This window comes from Furipterus horrens, unplaced genomic scaffold (assembly GCF_987537825.1).
Source record: "Furipterus horrens unplaced genomic scaffold, mFurHor1.1.pri manual_scaffold_9, whole genome shotgun sequence".
Taxonomy (NCBI): Eukaryota; Metazoa; Chordata; class Mammalia; order Chiroptera; family Furipteridae; genus Furipterus; species Furipterus horrens.
The window spans coordinates 8,939,670-8,962,036 of record NW_028327179.1 but is presented as its reverse complement, the minus strand read 5'-3'; the positions used below and the strand labels follow the sequence as shown (position 1 = coordinate 8,962,036).

At 44.9% G+C, this 22,367-nt stretch overlaps 1 protein-coding gene across 1 annotated transcript in view; it reads left to right on the top strand.

Moving 5' to 3' along the window:
• ITPRID1 (ITPR interacting domain containing 1) overlaps window positions 1–18,421 on the top strand; it is a 64,071-nt gene extending 45,650 nt beyond the window's left edge. The window contains exons 9-14 of the mRNA XM_090286848.1: window positions 8,482–8,564; window positions 8,925–10,232; window positions 14,167–14,294; window positions 15,060–15,171; window positions 15,630–15,795; window positions 18,342–18,421. Of these exons, the coding sequence (XP_090142974.1) occupies window positions 8,482–8,564; window positions 8,925–10,232; window positions 14,167–14,294; window positions 15,060–15,171; window positions 15,630–15,795; window positions 18,342–18,421 (1,877 nt within the window). The remainder of the gene's footprint in view (window positions 1–8,481; window positions 8,565–8,924; window positions 10,233–14,166; window positions 14,295–15,059; window positions 15,172–15,629; window positions 15,796–18,341) is intronic.
• Window positions 18,422–22,367: the final 3,946 nt, after the last annotated feature.

Genomic DNA, 22,367 nt, shown 5'->3' with positions numbered 1-22,367 from the left:
GCCAACTCTAGGTACCCAAGGTTCAGAAACCTTTTGGTCACGAAAGGGAAGGTACAGGATATTTATTTGCCCAATCCCAAGGCAGAATGGCTCCAGGAGGCCCTTCTCCGTAGAGAAGGTAAAGATCATGTTAGACAAGGCTGAGAGCCAAGAAAGCAGAAGGAAGCCAAAGAAGGCCAAAAGCAGGTGCTAGAAAATCCCCTGCCTTGATTGAGTTGCCATGTAGAACCCCCAAATTATAGTTCTGTATTAAGACTTACCTGCAATGATTTCTAATTTGTAAAGGAGGACACCAAGACTCACAACAGTTAAGGAACCCACTCAGGTTCGCCCAGCTGGCCGGTGCTGGCATCAGGACAAAACCCCAATCTCTCTGACTCCAAAAGGCATGTCCTGCAAACTCAGGGCTGCAAATGACCCACTGATGTAACTTCATTAGTAAATGTGCTTTGCTGTGCAGATTACGATCTGCTAGAAGCCACAATGGATGAAATGGTTTGTGACTTATATCCTGAGGGTCTGGGTGACACGAAGCATTTCAGGATTCCCTCTGTAAGACCTGACTTCTTGTCACTTGAGCATGTGTCTGGGACAACACATCCTTCCCTGCCTTTCTCCCTGACTCCCTGCTGACCTTTGTCTTCTTTCAGTTCCTAAAAAACACACTCGTGTTACCTTTAATCTGTCTATATTACCATAATATTTTATACTTTTTTTAATATAGATGGAGTCCCCCTCCTTTGTGAACACCTGCAAGGTAGCCTTCCTATGTCTCTGTAGGCTTTAGTGAAGCATGTTGAGCCAATATGCATAGTCGTGTTAGATATTTAGGAGTGAAGCTAGGGTTGTAATTATTTTCAGGCAACTAGATTTTTGTCATTATAAAATGGAAGACTTAATGACTACATTTCTAAGCCAACCTTCATACTTTATTATTGGGGGGGGGGCATGAAATTTGTTCATAGTGCCAATGATAATTAATGATAAATCCAGACCCAAGACCCTCAATCCTGGAAGTTCCATTCTGACTACTCAATGATTAACCAATGCTCTGTGTAATATGTTCCTAACTTATTCTTTGTCTTAACTTTATGTGTAAAGCTAAGTTTAAGCAGCTTAAATCCACTACACCATAGTATATTAATGTCAGGACGAATGTCTGATTTCTCTTCAATTCCCAGTATTTACCTTAGTGCCTATACAGAACAAACACTCAAAAATATGTGTGTTGAAGAAACAGATGATCAACTAGGTTTTTAAGTAAAGCATATTCTTTAAACAGATAAAGATTAGAGTAAGCTTTTCCTAGGATGTCTTTTTAAAAATCTTTTCTTTTATGAAGTTGGGTTATAAGGCTTAATCCAAATAAAATGCTCTCTCCTAAAATTAAAACACTATATATCAGATTCAGCTGAACATTAATAACATTCAGTTTTTTTTTTTTTCACTGAATGTTAGTAAGAAAGTTCTTTATTTACAGATATTTGGGGGATGATAAAGATCTCCTGTAAACTTTGTGAAGACTTCTTTATCTATGACTAAATCTGTGATTTTTCTAATGTTAAAAGGAGCTGAAGTTGATTCTAAAATCAAAGAACAGACAGAAGTTCAAGTGGGTTGTAAACTTGGCAAAAACATGTTCTACCAAGAAAAAATAAGTCAGCCTCAAATCTGTTACTGTGCATGCATCTTCCAGTTTTCCTTTTGTAAGAGAAACGTCCAGAAAAAAAAGAATCATAACATCACATAAAGCAATGGAGTATATATTCTGTGTGGCTGAAGATATTAAAATCGCTTGTTTGAAATCAGGTCAACCATATAACCCTTTTGAAAAGTCCATCTGAAATAGGCCACTGTCTGGCTACCATCCATGCGATAAGTTCAGGCGTACACACTTATGTTGTGAGCACTGTCACTGGTAACACCTTAAAGTGCCATCACTAATGTGCCGTGACCGGGCAGAAGTAAGTTTTCCTAATATATTTTTGTTTGCGTTCTATGTAGAGATCCATGATTGTTCTTTTCCTTTCTTGTCATGTTCCCCTTTGCTCTCAGGAGTATCTGTCCCAAAGATAGATGCAAGAGTTTGATTGGATTGTTTTCCCTGTAGTAGGTATTCAGGATTTCTCTTCTGAATAGCTTTTAGCATTTGAATCCAAACAGTGTTCATGTGTCTGTGAAACCATGCTCTAGAGGAAGAGCCCGGGCTGCTGGAGCCCCAGATAAAGGGATTCAGTTTTAAATGTGCCTAAGTATTCTCATTGTAAAGGTTGTTTTACTCTTTATAAGGGCTAATGACATTCTCAGAGTGTTAGACTGTGAACCTCCGGAGAGGAGAGGCAGAATCTCATTCACTGTGTATCACCCGAACCCAGCACATTGTCTAACACACAACAGGCACTCAGTAGATAAGTCTTTGTACAATGAATATACAAATATAGCACGCTTTATTTTGGAGGGTGGCTAATCATCTGTTTTAAGATAATTTTATTTTATTTGGTTGCTTAGAAGGCATGCCTTGTGAATTATGTGTTTCTGAAACAAGTATATTGGGGAAGATGTTCTGGGTATTTTTCATTGTCATCAAATTAACTTCAAGGGCATTCTTAGTATTTTTCTTTACCATCTATTTATCCTTACTCTGTGGCTCTGTCCACAGACAAGCTCATCAAACACTGGGCTGTGCCTTTCGATTCTCCCCTCAGTTCATTCAGCACCTGGCATAGAATAGCCAGTCAGTAAGTGGTTGCTGGTAAATGAGTGAATGAGATTATATCTAAAATAATTTTTATCAACATTTAAAATGACTTGGAAGCGGTAAAAAATAACATTAGTAGTGGGGGAAAAGGTGACATGAAGATAAGGTATTCTTTAGAGAATCATTGATAGGAGCAGGACCAGGAGAAGAAAGGGATTAAATGTGGCTGAGGAGAAGAGGCCTGCGGGGTACAAGAGAGCTGTCTTGAGAAGGGGTTGTTAGACTGTTCTGTATTACTCCGTGGAGTAGATTTGGTTCAGTATAGAAGCATTTTCCAAAAGGTATGGTATGTTCTGACTACATAGGAGTAGATCCAAGCCACACAAGTGTGTAAGCCATGTTTTGATGGCCATCTATAAAGGTAAGTTCTGGAAGGGATTCCTGCACTGGATGGCAGGTGGCATCATCCTGGCTTTCCACCAGGGTGCCTGTGGAGTGACCATGGCCCACTCTCAAGTCTAAACCACCCACACTGCTCCCTATTGTCTAAATCCAGCTGCTTCACACCCTGGCTGCTGCCCAGCTTCTAAAGGCATTTGAGTTTGCATAATCTGTCCAGTTTGAAGATTACTTGCTCCTGTGCCTCAGCTTCACCCAAGAGCTGCTGCAGAATTTTCTATCATTGGGGGACAGAAGAGAGAGGAACATGGCAAAGAAATAGGTAGAGAAGCACAGTAAAGAAAAGATGATGATGGTAAACCCCAAAGAATCTAAGGTTGACCATTTCTTTGCTTGACACAACTCCAGCGTACCTCACCCTCCTGAAGACTCCTATTTGGTTTTCCCTGCCCACGTTCACATTGTAATTCCACAGGCCTTCCCCGCTGAGCCTCTAGGAACTCAGACTAAGTTAAGTATAAAACTTGCCAGGTAGGATTCAGAAGCTGTTATTACCAGGTCAGCTCAGAAAAGCGGCCTTTCAGTTGGCTTTTCCTACAAAAGCCAGCCACTTGGCGGGACCCTGGCTCCTCTGGGCTGTGGTCGGTATAAGGCTGCCATCTGCTGATTGTTCAGACAAAGTGCCTGAGGCATCTGTCCCCTCCCAGCCAGAAATGCTTCAAAAGGTGGACCGGTCCTTCCCAGGTAGGGCCCACCAATGGAGGGAAACTAAAATCTAACTCTGTGAAGAGAGTTCTGTGCTGTAAAAGATAATCTCTAATAAATATTAATATTAATAATTATGCTCACTAATGAAATAGAATATTAATAGTGACTGAGTTCTAGTAGATAATATTAAGATGCTATTCTGCAGCAAAAATTTATATATACATAATTATATCATCTTTTACCTATGCATGTCTTCATGTATGTATTGTTGGATATGGTTCTCTTTGCAACCCCACAAGTAAAATATTATTACCATATTCATTCCTTTCCCCACGTGGAAATGGACTCAGAGAGCAGAGTAGCGTGCCCAGGATCACACAGCTAGGAAGTAGGGGAGTCCAAATCTGAACCCAGAAGCTCCTAGAGTCGTAAGAACGGGAATAGCAAACATTTTACATGAAGTTTCTATTTCAAAATAGAGATTAGCTAGAAAGTTTTAAGAATAGTGATGTACCAGGACCCCTTCAGAGCTCGTGGTATAAATTTTGCACCAAAACACGTAGAAAGAACAAGAAGTTCCGAAGTCTGTTTGCCCACCCTTCGGCAAGGTTCAGCCCCCCTCTCCCCGCCCCCTCCCCCAGTGAATGTCCCTGGGGGCCCTGTGGCCTCTATTGCATGCGGATGGGGAGGAAGGGGCGGAAGTCAGCCCTCTCACATGCCGGTTCTCGGCAGAGAGGCTCGGGGGGCGCAGTAGGAACAGGCTGCGGTGGGTCCTGAAGTGCACGAGGGGAGCTTGGAGCAGGAGCTTTGTGCGGAACACTCGTGTGGGGGGGCTGCTCACTGTGCCGAGATATCCTGTGATTCTGTGGAGAGGCTCCAGTCTTGTGTACGGTGCCTAAAAAATGTTTGAAATTCTGCATGGAGCTTTTGAAAGGCTTCTGCCACAATCACCATTTATTTTATACCCATAGTTGCTATCAGTAGGATTTTTTGTCTAACTTTAAAAGGATCCAAAGAGTTTTCATATTGGCTGAGTTCATTATAACAAGAACAGTGAAGTGTTAAATATTATGCAATAATGTATCGATCACTGCACAATTTTCTATAATAAATACACAGTGAATCCACAGTATTTCCTTTGACAAGTAAACAAGTATTCCATCCACCAGGTTAGAGACTGGATAAAAATTGTGCATCACAGTTACAGGAAAATTTGTATAGGCAGTTCCTTCCATGCAAACAAATCTGTTTTATAAACAGGTTTTTTTTTTTTTTTTTTTTTGGTTTGGGTTTTTTTTTTTTTCTTTAGTCTTCGAGGTCTTTGTTATAAACCCCACACTACATTGTTCTTATTTTTGTTTAAATAGTCAATTATCATTTAAAAGATGTAGATAACAAATCTTTCAAACACACCCACACAGTTTTTTGTTTTTGTTTTTTGAGGTACTTTAAAGATGTTACTCCATTATCTTCTCACTTGAATTATTCTGATGAGAAATCTGCTGCTTTTCTTACCATTGTTTCCTTCATGTGTAATGTGTCTTTTTTTCTCTGGCTTATTTTAAGACTTTTCTCTTGATTATTGGTGTTGGACAATTTCATTTTGATGCACCTTGTGATAGTTTTTATATTTCTTGTGTTTGGGGTTGGTTCAAATTCTCAAAACAAAGTCTTCTTTGAAAGGTTTTGTCTGGTGTGCTCCCTCCTCTCTGGGATATTCCCATTACCTACACACTCGGCTGCAGGGAGTTGCCCCAGGCTCGCTGGTGCTCATTCATTTTTTTTTTAATTCCTATTTTTGTAATCTCTGTCTCTTACTTGAAATCGCTTCTATGGCTATTGTCTTCCATTTCACGCATCTTTTCTTCTGCGATCTCCCAAATGCTGTTAATCTCATCCAGTATAACTTTTACCTGAGACATTGGAGTTTTCGTCTCTAGAATTTCAACTTGGGTATATTTTAATATCTCATCATCTCTACTTCACACATTTAAGCTTTCTTCTGCTCCTTAAACATCTGGACTATAGTAATAATCAGAGTTTTAATGTTCTTGTTGGCTAATTCTCACGTCTGTGTCAGTTTTAGGTTTGTTTCAATTGGTTGATATTGATTTTTCCTCTCGTGATGGGTCATATTTTCTTGATTCATTGCATGCCTAGTATTTTTCTTTAGATGCCAGGCATTGTGGATTTTACATGTGGGTGCTAGATATTCCTGTATTGCTCTAAATATTCTTCAGCTGAGGTCTGAGACACCGTTGAGTTACTTGGAAGCAGTTTGATCCTTTCAGGTCTTCCTTTTAAGAGCTGTTCAGTGGAAACCATACTCGTTTGAGGGCTAATTATTCCTCACGCCTAAGGCAAGTCCCATCTGAGTACTCCGTCCTGCCAACATGCTGTGAATTACGAGGCTTTGGAGTCTGGCTGGTGGGAGCATGGTCTATTCCAGGCCTGCGTGAGTCCTTTCCAATGCTCCTTCTCATGGTCTTTTGAGTCTTCTCACAGGCATGAGCTGATCAGCACTTGGCTGAATACTCAAGGGGGACCCTACAGAGTTCTCTCTTTGTACAGCTTTCTCCTCTCTCCCACCTGACTCTGTGAACTCAAGCGAGCTCCATCTTTCCAGACTTTCAGTTCTGCCTCCTCAACCTAGGGAGCTGGCCAGGTTCTGCCCAGGTTCACTCTCCCTGCAGCAGGGCCTGTAAACTCTCTCAGGGTGACCACAGGTTTCACACTATTTCCTCCTGCCTCTCAGGGACTGCTGTTTTTAATGACCTGAGATCCACTTTCCTGAAACCATATTTTCATATACTTTATCCAGTCTTTTGGTGGTTTCAGGTGGTAGGGAAATCTAGTTTTCATTACTCCAGCTTGCCAGAAGCAGAGATCTTATTTAGGTCTATGATCGATAAATATTTTTTATATTTTACCCTTAATTACATGTCAGGAAGTAACAGCTGTGTCAAAAGACATAGTTTCCTCAAAACTTTGCTCAAATTTCCTTCACCTCCCTAGGATTCAGCCATTAAAAATTGACATCCTCTAATTTTTAGCCGTTCATTTTCTTGGAAGTGAATTCATGAATAAGGAGTCTATAAGTTTTAATTCTACAAATCTATGCTTCTTTCTATCTACGCTGACCTTGGGGGGAGGCAGTTGGGGTGTGGGCTGGTAGACTACCCCTGGAGTTCTGTCTCTACCTATGTCTTTGTCAGATATGTGGGCAGGTAAGGCTGGTCGGAGAAGATGAGGCACTGCTGCCCTTGGTAGCAGAGCTGTCCTTGATGGTTGGATCTAGAACACATTAGTAGAGGCTGGATTGATTGGTTGTTCATTTTTTCCTTTGAATTCTTCTGCAGCAGCTAGTTCTTCCAGCCAAGGCAAATTCCCTACTTCTCACTTAGGGAGCAGATATCCAAGCACTACACCCACCTACAATCAGCTTTCCCCTTTCAGCCCACTACCTAGACCATGCCCAGTCTTTTCTTCCAGGACCAATAAGGCTCCTCCTTCTGCTTTTGGTATTATAAGGAAGCTACGTTCCAACCACCCTCCTCCCAGGAGACTTCCCAGCCTAACCCATTCTGTAGTGTAGCTGGAAGCATTTCTCATTAAAGAAGATGGGGGAAAAAATCATACAATTTAATCTTCAGCAGGGTGGCTCCCTAGCAACCATCCACTTCCCTCTTCCCCATTACTAGAACCTGATATTTATGGAAGAAGTTACAGACAGGTTTAGAATTTCAAGATGCCCATGCTTAGAGGGTTGCTACCTGCCCATGTGTAATATAGCTCCTTCTCTGCCCCTTCCAGCCTCTCCAAGGACAAGAGCAGCTTTGTAAAGCATGAGTATGGACTTGCGGTCATATAAACAGAGTCCGGATGAGGCTTGTAAGGGGTTCTTAGCCAACAGTTAGTCAAAGAAAAAGAATATATATGTCTTAGTCCATTGGGGCTGCTATAGCAGAATACCATGAACTGGATGGCTTAACAGCAGAAATTTATTTCTCATAGTTCTGGAGGCTGGAAGTCCAAGGTCAAGGTGCCCGCAGATTCAGTGTCTGGTGAGGGCCCACTTCCTGGTTCATGGATGCTCCTCTGTTGCTGTGTCCTCGCCTGGTGGGAGGGCAAAGGGAACTCTCTGGGGCGTCCTTTGTACGTGCACTAATTCCATTAATAATAGCTCTGGCCATATTACCAGATAACCTCCCAAAGGCCCACTTCCTAATACTTTCACCTTAAGGGTTAGAATTTCAGCATATGCATTTGGAGGGGGCACACAAATATTCAGTTTTATAGCAATATATACACACAGAGATAAATTTGGGGTTTCATTGGTATATTTTTTAGTGTGACATTTAAGGCATATGCATTTCCTTCTGGATTTTCTTCCCTTTAGTAAAGATCCATTTTACAATCATTGTTATTCTAAGAAATGTTAGTCCCTCTTCCTTTGTTTCAAGTTTTACTCCTTATATTAGGAAACCGGGGATGCAACTTTACATGGACCCTCTGACAGTTGAGGAACAAGTCCTTGGAATCGCCTTGCTCATGTCTATCCTGACGCTGCGGGCATGTAGGGTAGACCTACAGCACGTCGGGCGTACGGAGGGATTGAGCCCAGTCCTGGCCTGGTCTCGCCCTACTCACCGAGGTCTCCTTCTTTCTTCCCACAGGAGCCACGGTGAGCAGAGCTGACAGCTGTCAGTCTGACAGCAGCGGGTTCCTGGAGGAACCTCCGGAGCTACCATCCCTGCAGGTAGTGGGCCACAGAAGGGCTGGAATGGGATGGAAGGACATACGAGGTTGCAGGGTGCTGCCACTGTCGGAAAGGGCAATCTTCTGAGCCACAGGCACCCGGGGAACACGGGGCAGAGAACACGGTGCTGGGAAGCTCGGCATTCCTTTCCCTTTTATTTCTACTAAACAAATAAGCCGAGCTTCACAGGAAGAAGGCCTCCGCTAAAGCAGTAAACCGATGTAAGCCTGAGCTTGTAGCCCTTACCTTCCGACTCCTAAGTCAGTGGTAACGGTAAGGGAAAAAAAGAAAGCACCTCTGAAGCCTCGTCCCTCCCCCACCTTCCTGACCCCTGTGCCGCAATCCTGGTTCCTTCCACAGATGCCTTCCCTGCCTGGAGGCCAAAGCCCTGCTGAGGATGGACGCAGGAAGCCAGGGGGCCGGAGCCAGCACTTAGGGTCAGCCCGGCACTGCCGGCAAGACTCAGAGGAATCTGACTCCAAGAGTAGGGTGAGCACGTCCTGTTCAAGTCAAGACTGGAGTGTCTTAGAAGAAAAGTCCTCAACATCTGTGGTGGAGAAAGAATCTCAGCTTGAGACCACGGAGGGACAACCAGAACTGTTAACCTCAGATATGGCCCTGGGCAGGGCCACTACTGGGGGAGAACACCCAGGGAAAGACAGCTGCCAGAGGCAGCCCCTGCCCACGTCCCAAACTCAACACGAGGCCAACCTCATTGCAACTGCCTGCAAGTGTGGTCATCCTCTGGAGCTCACGGTGACCCACGTCACCAAAGGGAAGGATGGATTTCTGAGGCCTGAGGGAACTGCGGAAGCATATGTGCAAAGCCACCCATGGGAGTCTCAGACATCACCTGGAATGGATCGTGCTCAAGACAAGTCCCTGCATGTTGGCACTGAGGCCCCAGGAGGAGCAAAAAGCAGTAAACCCTGTCCTGACTCCAACCACACCTCCCAGACACGAGGAAGTCCACCACAGCATGTCCCCAAGCCCAGTGAAGTCATGCCCTCTGCAGCTGACCTTATCCAAACATCAGAAAAGTCCACTCCCCACCCAGACAAGCTGTCTGGTGGTGCTACTCCCCAAGCAAGGCCGAGATGTGGTACTTGGGGTCAAATACCATCGAAGGCAGAATCTGAGATGCGAGCCCTCCCTTCAAATGCTGACTCAAACATCGTTAGTTCCAAGTCTGTGACAGTCCAGATGTCCCCCAGCCTGGTGTCAGCTGCTCAGAGTGCTGTGGCCTTGGGGACTTATTCTAGAAGAACAACTTCAGAATGCACCGTGGATGACCCTGTCACCATGACAGAACCCGTTCTGGGGACAGGAGCCAGAGAGGTCAATGATGTTTCTGTTCAGACTTACTTATGGGAGCCCCGGTCCTGGCACTGCTGTTCAGTTCCAAGTGACAAGGCCCAGCCCCTCACCAAATCCATCTCCCTAGACACAGGCTTCCCCAGTAGCTCCCCAGTGGACACCTGCCATGCGGGACCTGCCCACTGCCGGGACTGCTATCATCACCAGCCCCACTGCCATGCTGTGGGACAAAGCCCTGGCCCTATGCCCTCGGCCTGTAGGCACGGCCTGTGCTCACATCGTGACCTGGAAGCCCAGTTCCTGAGGACTCTGGAAGTCCTGCAGGGTGCTGCAGTGAGGGAGCTGTGCTCAGTAAGTGTTTACCTCTGCAAAGATGTGGGGGGAGGGGCAGATGAGGCCACAGCAAATGCCGAAGGGGTGATGTTCAGCCCTCCTTTCTAAATACAAGCTCTTGGGACGTATCTTTCCATTGCAAATCAAGTGGCATGCTTTATGGTTTGTGGTATTTTCTCATGAATTTCTTCTTAGTTTACATTTCCCGTTACCTTGTGAATTAAGAAGGAAAATTTTATTATTAATTCCTGTTTTACAGAGGGCCATAGAACCTTATATAAATTCCTATGGAAGGTTATAAACATTAATGCATCTGAACCTCATCTTCGGCGCAGCTAGCTAACCGATTCTCTTGTCATAGATTTGCTTTGCTGTGTAATTTTGCACAAGCGAATGAGCTCCCCTGAGACTAGTTCTCAGTAGCCCCAGCAGTGTGGAGAGATCTGGTCCCTGGACGTTCCTCCTGATTTGACTCTAGGCCCCATAGCACTTCTGCAGAAAGGACAGGGCTTCTGTGGCCCAGCTTCAGACGTGTGTATAGGTTTTAAATGCACAGCAGTTTGGACGAGTGTGCATATCATCATTCCATGTCTTCTAATACCTTGTCTGACATCGACTTAGCCCTCCCACAGCTTAGAATTTGCAATTATATCCCCCCCCTCCAAAAAAATGGTCCTTTTCTATCCAATTGATTTAGCATCGTACACCTGCTGAACTGCATACGACATTGGGTTTTACTAGAAGACAATGCATTTCTCTTCATTTAAATCCAAGGAACCACAAACATACCCCCAAAGGAAACAATCAAAACACACATACACATGCATATCTGTGCTCCTGTGCAGATATGCACACACACACACACACACAGGCAGAGAAGCAAGGAGAAATGAGGTATTTCATTCACCCACAGTAGAGGCTACTTAAATAAACTAAAGAACCAACTCAGGAACAAAGAGAGAAAGCAGCTACAGTGAGTGAGCCTGAAACATCCAGGAGAAAAATGGCTCTAAGTTAGATGCTGGGTGCTAGCTAAGGACAGAAAAGTCAATAATTAATGAAAAAATTATCTAGAAAATAGGTCTTGGACCAAGTGAAGACTATAGGCAGAGACAGATGCCATCTCTTCCATGACAATGGGAGTTCCAAGCAGATGTTGAAATTAAAAGTATTTTAGGTTAAAAACCCAGAAAAACACTGCCACCTTGCCCCCCTTACATAGCAGAGAAACACTTGACTGGTAAATGCCATATTTATGGTCTTGGGAGTTACCTAAGATAATGGTTTATTGGTATAATTAAATTTTTATATATAAGTGAATTCTTCACAAGTGATTTGTTAATTTATTTTTTTTTCAGAAAAGAAAACAAGAGGTATCAGAAATTAGATTTTTGAGTATTAAAAAATTCTTCTATAAAGTTTATGATTTAGATTTAAAGAAACAGATGTGCATGTACAGTTTAAAATGTAATATGAGCCAATTCAAAAATTCGTTGTTTTTTGACAGTGTGGCTCTTGCTATTGAAGTTGTCTGTGTTAGTGGGCTTGGGTCAGTAGAGCAGACCTTGCAGGATGTTGTGTTATAAGCCAGCTCTTATATTGCAAAAAAAGAGTTCAAAAGAGATCCCCCTTTTCCGTATTTATTTATTTACTTACTTACGGTTTTCTTTTTTCTGGAACGACTTCACTACTTGTTCTAGAGCCCAAATGTATTTGTAGTGTTTCCAAATGACCAGGAGAGGGCAGTGTTTCAGAATTTCCCAAGTCATTCCCTGGACAGGGAGGTCTCTCAACCCCCATACTTCCCAATTACGAAACCTAAAATAGCTAGTGGAAACATGAAGCTCGGTGATGACAATGTCCGGCCTACGTGAGCACCACATTTCCATGTCCCTGGCCTCTCTGTCCATAGAATGCGCTGGCCGTGTAGGAATCTAGTAGGACCACACATCAGCCCCCTCCTGAGGGACAAATAACCTCTCAGCGTGACCAGCGACACTGTAGTCCCTGCTGTGACTCAGAAGAGAAGACATGAATTGGCAGACTTGGGTTTGAAATCTGACTGCCATTTTGCTGACCTCGGACAAGTTAGTTAGTTAACCATTCTGCGTCACAACACGTGATCTCCACAAGAAGTCCTTCCTGGTCTCTTAAGATCTTTTCTGGCATGAAGAGCCATGATTGTAGTCAGCTTTCAGACACTCTTGCCAACACCAAGAATGCCTCATACACGCCTCTAGCATATTCAGATACACTCACAGGTAAGCAAAAGTAACTGAAGAGTTTGCTATACAAATATGTTATTCAACATAAAAATTAGAGGATAGAATCAAAACCGAATTCTCCAAGCAAAATGATGGGGAGTTTTCAATAGAAAAAGAGCATTCTTCAGAAAACAATTTTTAGTATGATAATCCAGTAAAAAAAAAAAAAATACAGCATCAGACTGCCAGGATCTTGGCCACGTGTTTTTGAGGAGAAAGGTAAGAAATCTGGGACTTCTTTAAAGCAGGGCTGGGAGGAATTCACGTAACTGTGAGACTGGTTTCCATAGAAGGAAGAAGAAAGGGTTAAAAAGAGACCGGCCTGAGAAACCAGTTTCCTTTAAAGAGCTTCCCAGAAGCCCAGCTTCATGCTCTCCACACTCATCCCACTGCTGTCCTAGGTGCAAGGAATGCTGGGGAATGTAGCTTTTTTTTTTTTTTTTTCACTTAGACACACGTTGTAGTCAACACCGGCAACTCCTGCGGCGCACCTGAAGCCAAGCTGTATTGACTCCGTCTTTCCCTTGGACCCTTCAGCTGCGAAGAGAGGGGGGGTCTGCTGCATGGGCAACAGCAGACCCTCCATATCACCCTGCCCAGGCTCTGTAGCTTCAGCTTCACTGGAGAGGACACTCCAGCGTCATCGCAAGATGTCGATTCAACACGGGAGGAGACAGATACGATGTCACTCCCGAGTCGGACTGCACAGCCATTCTCGGCGGTGCAGATAGACTCTTAAGAAGCTACACCATCATCTCTCGAGACGGACGGCTGCCGACGACGACGACACACTGCTGTCCCTAAGATATTAGAGTTTGCTAATAAGAATAAAAGGGAGAAAGATCGCAGGCAGGCAACTGGCAGCCTCTGCCACACCAATCAGGAAGGGGGTCCAAACCCGTGGGCCAGGAAGAGAGAGCATTCGGCTCCAGCCAGCATTTGCATCACTCAGAGTCAGATGGGTAGGGATGCTGGGCTTTTGGATTATGGCTCCATTCAAAGTGTGGTCCAATCTGGCCTGGAGAATAAGCAATGGCCGGTGAGAACTCAGCAAATCAGCAGAGCGCCTGACAAATGCACTGGGCAGGGGGCTGCAAGAAGCTATTCAAATAAGGAAACCAAAGCACACAGAGAAAGTCAGATTTAAAGGGTAATTCCCACCAGGAGCAGTGGGGAGCAGGACGGGGAGGATGGTTCAGTCCCTGATTCCAGTTCATGGGGGGATGGGATGCCAAGCGGTGCCAGTCACCAGGGACTGTGGATAAGCCAAGCTAAGACTAATGAAAAGTATTCTTAGCTGACTTTCTCTAATAAAACATAACCATCTGGACAGATGTGTTCCATGCTATTGAGGTGCAGAGTGAGGCAGTGCTCAGCAACGAAGTTAAACAAGATACACTAAATATTTCTAACCACGTGCTTGTACCCTGGCCATCCCCCCCGCCCCGGATCTATACACCCCAGCCCTATATCACCTAGTCCTCCAGACTGCCTTCCCATCCCACAATTCCACCCCCCTGTCTCAGCCAAGAACCGCCTCTAGTCGCTCCAAGAAGCCCCAGGCTGGGCCTTCCCTATGCCCTTCCCCACACGTGCGCAGGAGGGCAGATGGGACCACAGGCTTCACCATGGTGACCTGGCAGCGAATCAGAAGGACTTCCTTCTGAGCTCCTTCTGATTGTTCTCAGTGCACAGTCCACGAGATGGAAGCAATGAAGACACTCTGCCAGAGTTTCCGGGAGCATTTGGAGGAAATTGAACAGCACCTCACGGGACAGCAGGCCCTCTTTTCCAGGGACATGTCAGAAGGGGAAAGGTAATTGTCTAAGGGAGCCAGAAGAGTAAGTACCAACCCACACACCTGAAGCCAGGAAAGGTACTCAGGGCGGCACAGAGGAGCACCGGGGAGCAGGGTTAACGACACATTGGCCGGCTTTTCCTTGGCTTGTTCATGTTCGTGTTCTTGTTTTCCCAGTGGGCACTTTGAGGGCCATTGGCCAGAGAGCCACACTTCCTCCCGCAGGCCAAGGGCCCTCTGAGGTCAGAGGTGGGCAGCAGCTGGGAAGGGGGCCTAGCCTCTAGGATAGCTTTAATCAATGTAAATGACCTCATGTAAATGCAAATGTCGGGGCAATTTAGAGTTTTGAAAATCTGCATTATTTTCACATAGATTAAAAGTACATAATCCAAAAGTAGGTTAGTAGTTAGTTGCCTGAAGTTGGGGCTGGGACTGAGGATTGACTCTAAAAAGCCATTAAGGTTCTTATTGGGCAGGTAGAAGTGTTCCAAATCCAGGTGGTGACAGTTTCACAACATAATGAATTCACTAAAAATCATCGGATTGTACAACGAATGTAGGTAAACTTCATGATATGTAGATTATTCTGCGCTAGGGTTGTTTAAAAAGAAAAACCCTGCCCTAGTAATAACACACCTATGTCTGCAATTGATACAAATAAAGAAGGGGACATTCTCTTGCAAGAAATTTCAAAGGCATGACCTACATTTTGAGAGAAACAGTGAAAGCCAGCACTTGGGTGGAGGCGATTGTGAAATTTGACTTGCTCTTCTGTACCTGCAGGAAGGAGGCGGAGCAACTGCAAGCTTTACGCCAGGCCCTGCGGCAACAAGTGGAGGAGCTAGCGTTTCAGTTAGGAGACCGGGCTCAGCAAATCAGAGCAGGGATCCTGCTGGTATGGAGTGGCGGGGGCACAGGGGTGTGGGGTCGGGCTGCAGCCTGCCCGCCATGGGGGCGGGAGGGGTGCATTCCCTGAGAAACCTGATCGTGCGGTCATTTCAGATGCTAGGGCTATGTGCTAGCACCTTCATTTAAAATATAAAGAAATTGACGGCCAGAGAAGTACATTGGCCCGCTGAAGGCCACGTGACTAGCTGATGGTGATTCAGGATTAGACCTCGGGTCACCTAACTCCCATGCCAGTCTTTCTCTCTGCCCTGTAAATAAGTGTTATTAGCCCGTTTTCCAAATGAGAACAAGAAACCCAGCTTTGGACCGAACGTGGGCTACGGCACGGCCAGCACCTGCTGCCGGCTCACAGGCTCACCTGTCAGTGCCTTTCCCACAGCCTGGGTTAGCTATTTGGTGTCTATAAGGTAAGTCATCCATTCTTTGTTTTTGTTTTCCTTTTAGCAGCTTGAGCTTCTCACAGGAGAACCCCCTGAATACTGCACAAATCTGCACCACTATGACTGGACAGAAGAAAAGAAGGGACATGTTCCACATGCCCGCGTCCACCCGGCCATGGCCCCTGGGGCTGCCTTTCCTGCCGAGGACGGCCAGCAGGCTTCCTGCCCAGGTGTGCCCCATGTGGCTGCCTCTCCTCCACTCACCTTGGAGAGCCACGGCAGGATGTCTCCTCCCACTCGGGAAGCGCTAGGTTCAGCCCTTCCATCCAATTGTCCTGTTGACGAAAAGGATACAGATATCTGCCTCTAGGTCAGAGTGGGTTTGATGGCCTGCCTGCAAAATGGAAGAGCACATTCTAGCCAGACAAGGATATCTAAATTTCCTCAAAGGAGACTTATCTCCTTAACCTTTTAATGGATTTTTAAAAAAATATCCTACTCTATGGCTAAACCTGGGAGGAACTCAGAATATCTAATTTTCATTCAGTACAGAATAAGTGAGCACTTACTACGTGCCGGGCATAGAGAATATGTGGTGGCCAACATATATGCGCTAAGTCCTCTCTGATCATCAATAGCTTCTGTGACTTGAAGCAAACCATTGCATAATGAAACCAATTTACCATAGGCTAATTGCTATAAACAAGAGTTCGGCTCCCATCGCATTTAATCAACATCATAATGAAACAATGCTGAAAAAAGAACATTATTTGAGGGTCTGCTGTATATCTCAAAGTCCACACCGTGTACAGTCTTCACCCTGCTTAAATTTACAGTCCTCTTGGGGAGAGAGAAGGTAAACATAAATATGTATGAATTAAAAACGCGTGTGAACGTGCTTTGAAGGAAATAACAGGGACTTATGAAAGAGAACACAGCAGGACTCCGATTTAGACCAGGGGATCAATGGGGAGGGCCTGGTGGCAGGAGTGATCACCGAAGACGGGGGCGAAAGGACCCTCGCAGGAAGCCTTGCGTCCGCTGGCTGCCCAGATGCGCCGACCATGTGCCAGCAAGGCTCCTGTGCTTGGGACAGAGCTGTGAACAGACAGACGGCATTAATCCTCACATAGAACTGGGTAAAGAGAGAGAAACAACAAATAATTTCAACCTTGACCGGCGCCATGGTGAAGACCAGAGTGTGATGGGAGTGAGGAGTGTGCGCAATAGTCAGGGTGGCCCCGGGGAGGCCTTGCTACAGGAGGCGCTCTGGCTAAGACCTGAATGGTGAGTGAGGAAGAGGAAGCCGTGTAGAATTCTGGGGAAAGAACCATTTTTAAAGCAGAGGGAATGGAAGTTTCAGGCCCTGAGGCAGAAAGAGTGATAGCGGCTGAGGGCCTGAGTGCTGGGGGAGTGGAGGGACAGGAAGTCCAAGAGGTGGCCGCTGCGCTGACTGGAGGCTGGAGACTGAAAGCCAGGACCCTTGTTCCTAGGGTAATGCAGAACCCTTGTCGTTTTTAAACAGGATCCTGTATGATCTGATTTGCATTTAGAAGTTGAGCTGACTGCCTTGGGGAAAAGGCACAGCTGGGGACTCCAGCTGGGCGGAGCTCCCAGCAGGTGGGCGGAGCTCCCAGCAGGTGGGCAGGCCGTGGGCGTGACCCCTGAGGCGGAAAGCGGAGCGGTGGGCTTGCTTCCATCCCGCTGGGGAGGCCGGGGAGGCCCCTGGCCCAGTAAATGCAGAACGGTGTACATGCAGGCTGAAGGCACTGGCAGTCTCCATGGACTATGGGAACTCTAAGGAATGGGGAATAAAAGAATAGAATAGTCAGGAAACTTCATGGAAGCTTCTAATTGGTATAGAAAGGTGGGCAAGTGGAGGTCATTGCCAACAAGGAAACTAAGATGCTCTTTCTTTAGAAATGGCACATTATCAGAACCACCTCCTAGCCCGTCCCCATCCTCATTCTCCTCGCTGTTTGGGAACCTGGGGTTTCATTGGAGCCCTCCTACCCCTCGGACCATCACACAGTTCCCCTGTGTTGACTGGACGTCCTTGAGGTGTGGACCTCCCCCTTCCGTCCTTCACTCTCTTCTCTCTCTCTCTCTCCCCACCATCCTCTTCAGTATACACTCACTCTTCAGGCCTCTGGACCTCAGTCCCCAGCTCTCTTCGGAATTCCTGTCCTGTATTCTTTCTGCAAGATTTTTGTTTCAGAAGACAGCTCCCTACTTTCCATTTAATCTGAGCAAAGAGCCGCGAGTCCTGCATTTGCTTTCTCTGAAAGCTCTTCATGAAAACCCAATGTTCTTTGAAATTTAGAAAGATAATAGGTTTCCTTCCTTGTAGTTGGCAGGAAGTTCCAATGCCATCTTATTCACTTTTGTACCTGATAACAGTATCTTGCTCGAATTTACTTCTCTATAAATGCTTACTGAAACAAAGAGAACTGCTTTGCTTTATATAAAACAGGGTTCTGGGATTTGTCTTCATTTATGCTCAAAGGGAGACACATGTACATCTACCTGTGAAAAGTCATAGTCCATCTTTATAAAGATGCATTATGGACTGAATTGTGGCCCCTGCCCCCACTGCAATATATATATATATATATCTTGAATCCTTAAGCTCCAATGTAAGGACATTTGAAGACAGGGTGTTTAAGGAGATAATTCAGGTTAAGTGTGGTCACAAAGGTGGGGTCCTAATCTAATAGGACAGGTGTCTTTATAACAGTGAGAGACACCAGAGGACTCTCCCTTTGCATTTGCACAGGAGAAAGGCCATGTGAAGACACAGAGAACAGGGAGCCATGTACAAGCCAGGAAGAGAGCCCCACCAGGCACCAGCCCTGATCACACCTTGCTCTTGAACTTCTAGCCTCTAGAACTCTGAAAAAGTAAATCTCCTGTTGGAAATGCCCGGTTGGTGCCCAAGCAGACTCATAGATTTTTGGTTCCATGAAGTGGGGTGCTGTAACAAATTACCTAAAACTGTGAGAGCGGCTTTGGAACTGGGTAAGGGGTGAGGACTACAAGAGTTTTGAGGTGCATGTTTTCTTTGGAGCAAGCTTTCTCATTTTTTTTTTTTTTTTTTTTGCTGAGAATTTTCCAAATTTTTTTGGTTGTTTTGTTGTTTGCTCCGCCTCCGTGGTTTCTGATGAGAACTCTTCCATGATCTGAGCCATCGGTCTCTTCTCTGTAATGTATTATTTTCCTCTGGTCTTTTCAAGATGTTTTGCTTTGTTTTGTTCTTTGATTATGATGAGTCAGGGCATGGTTTTCTCTGAATCCATCCTACTTGAAGTTTGCTGAACTTCTCGCATCTGCAAATATATGTCCTTTCCCAAATTTGGCAACCTTTCGGCCATTATTTCTTCAAATATATTTCTGCACTAATGTCTTTCCCCTCACCTTCCAGGACTGTAATAACACTGATACAAAAACTTGTGATATTGTTCCACAGTTCTTTGAGGCCCTGTTCACTTTTTTCTCAAACTGTTTTTTCTTCTATATTTTCCAGATTGGATCATTTTTATTGATCTATCTTCAAGCTTATTGACCTTTCCTTCTTCATCTCCATTCTGCTTTTGAGGTTTTCCAGTGGACGTTTCATTTCTGTTATTGTATGGATCAGTTCAAAATTTTCCATTTGGTTCTTTGATCTACCTTCTATTTCTTTGCTGAAAACGTCTATCTTTGCACCCATTTCAACAGTGTTCACCCTTACCTCGTGGATCATTAGTATAAGGGGTGCTTTAAAGTCTTTGTCTAATCAATTCCCACATCTGGGTCATCTTGAAATTTGCATATGTTGATTACTTTTCCCTTAAAGGTTGTTACATTTTTCTGGTTCTTTGTCTGCTGAGTAACTTTGGTTCATATCCTGGACATTTTGGTATTATGCCGTAAGATTCTTTGTTCTGTTAAAAGTTTTCTGGGAAGTGTTGATTTTCTGTTTCCTTATTTGTTTGCTTACTTTAGTAGGCAACTGACCAAGGTAGGTTCCAACCACAGTCCCGACCCACCTGCAGGTTGCAGTTCCAGTGGCAATTAGTTGTCACAGCCTTTCTCTGCTACCTGGTCTACCCTATGCCTGCACCATCCACGGCTCCGAATGAGACCTGGGTGGTGGTCTGTCCTGTTCAGTTCTCAGCACCTTAGTTGGTTGCTTATGATCAAGTTCTATGCATTGTAGCTCATGATGACCCCAACACTTTCTACACAGATTGAAAGGATCCCCTTCTCTAGCTAAGTCCTTTCCGTGAATCCTCCCACCTACTCTGACTCCTATGGGTTTTTTCCATGGCTCTGCCTAGAAAAACATGGTTTTGGCATCCGTGCACAATAATGAACTTCCTGAAACTGAGTCTACTGCAGGGAAAAGGAACTGCTGGAGCTGCTGCGCCTGATGCCACCTTCACTGTGTGGGCACACTACTTCCTCGGGCCCGCCTAACGTAGGGCTTAGAGGAGAAGAAGATCTCTGTCCCATCGGCTCCTTTCCTAACCCTCTAGCCTAAGAGAAGACTTTTCTTGCAGTTTTTTCTGTTTCACAATTTCAAGATTCAGGCTGCCCTAGAATCTCATACAGGGAATACGAGAGGAAAGAAACTCATCTTTGTGAGCTGGTTCTTTGAGTTTCTCATTCTCTTCCCCAGTTGTTTTGCTATTATATACTTTTAAGTGTCTTCAGAGAGTTGCTTTGTATATTCTGTTCAGGACTTTTAATTGTAATCCATGGAAAAGATAGGGAGGAGCACTTTATCTTAATCGGAACTGAAATTTGCCAGCCTAAGTGATTTTAATATTCTCTTATTGCAAAAAATGCTAGCACTTTCATATAAATCACATAGAAAAATGACAAACATTCGTGGTAAATGCATCGCTATCCCCATTTTAAAGAAGAGGAAACAGAGGCTTCCAGGGACTATGTGGGCTGCTCAGTGTCACACACTGAGCCTAGGCTGGTCTGACTCCAGAGGCAGACTGAGCCACTCTGCAGTACAGCCACGCCAGCTCTGTCACCTAGCCTGAGTGAGGCCAGCGCTGCAGGCGCTTGGATTCCACCTGAGGATCAGGCAGTTGGCTTCTCGGAGGCCTGTGTTTTCCTAGCTTTCAGCATTGATTAGGTCAAGTTGAAAGATGTACTTATGCACAAGGCAGGTTGAGATTTAATATTGCTTTGTGTTGGTTATTGGGCAGGTGTTTGTTTAAAGGAAGTGGAAACAGGTGTGTGGGCCCTGATTCAATTACATGATGGAGAGGAACACACTGATCCATGGCCGTTTTCAAGGAGAGATGCTGATTGTGCTAATTAATCATTTGTCTGTCAGAACATAGTAGAAAATGATGTTCCAGTTACTGCTGGTATGGAACACGGACCCGTGTGTCTGGCTCCCCAGCAGCCAGATGCAACTGTTGACGATGACAGCAATTAAGATGCAGTACCTGGGCCCTCCTGGATTACCACGTCTGAGACAGTTTGAAGGGAGGTGTTTTATGAACTCCTGCCAACGGCACGGGACATCGTCCAACGGGCATTGTCTCTCGAAGGAACGTTTCCTTCAAAGAGATTAATTGAGTCCTTTTAGGTCACCATGGCGTCCCAGAGACGTGGCTGAATGGAATATTTTCCCAGGCTGTGTACTGTAGCACTCACTCCGCTCCCCCGACGGAAACATTTGTGCTCATAAGGGAACCTCATAATAATACTGTATTTAGTTCTTTCTTTTATCCACTTGCCACCCAGTAGCCAGAGTGGCCTTTTAAAAACATGAATCAGGTACATTGCACTCCTGCGTGAGAATTTCCAGTGGCTTTTCAGTACGTTTAGAGTTAAATCCCAAGATCCTTACGGAGATCCACAAGGCTCCACGCAGCTGCGCCCTGCTTACTTCTGTGACCTCATTTCATAACACACTCTTCCTCTCTCATCTGCTGCGATTCAGTTTCGTGGATCTTCTTGCTAATTCCTGAACACGTGAGGGGCATTTTTACCTCAGGAGCATTTTGGTTGCTGTTCTCTCTTTGCATTTGCTATTCCACCCAAACCCTACAAGTTGATATGGCCGGTGCCTTCTCATTCAGCTCTCTGTTCAAATACCACCTCTTTAGAAAGGCTTCCCTTCACAACCCTGTGCTAAATAGAGCTTCTTCCTATACACATCTCTGTATATTTTCTACCCACCTATCCTGCTTTGTTTTCTTCACAGCATTTCTTCTATGGGTTTTTATTGCTTTATTTGCTCATTCGTCCAATGGCTGTGTTCCTTACTAGAACGCAAACTTCATGGGGAAAAGACTTATCTGTTGTCTTTCCGTATTTTTCCCCCCAGGCCTAAAACATCAAAGAATTTGATGAGTGACTAGACAAGAGAATTAATTCACTAATTAGTTAATATATCAACACTAATAAACATTGAGTATACATAAATAAGACACAGCCTAATCGGTCAAGGAATTTTTAGTTTGGGGAGGAAAACACATATAAATCATTGTCTGTCCACGTTACTTCTTTGTTTATACCTTTCAAAAACTCCCCGTCAATAACAAGGTTTCTGAGCCTGAGATCATCCATTTCACCAGGCCATGGAGACACAGAGTAAAAATTATTGGGGCACCATGGCAAGTCTTTAATCAAGTTAACACAGCTCAGGCAATCATGTTCTTACTTTTGCTTCCGAGTTACATCTCCTTTTAAATTAGAGGAGTTGTCTCTTGGTTGCAGGGAAGCCAGCCACCAAAGACCATCCAGAATGGTCAAATCTGTAGAGACAGAACACAGATTGCTGGTTGTCTGG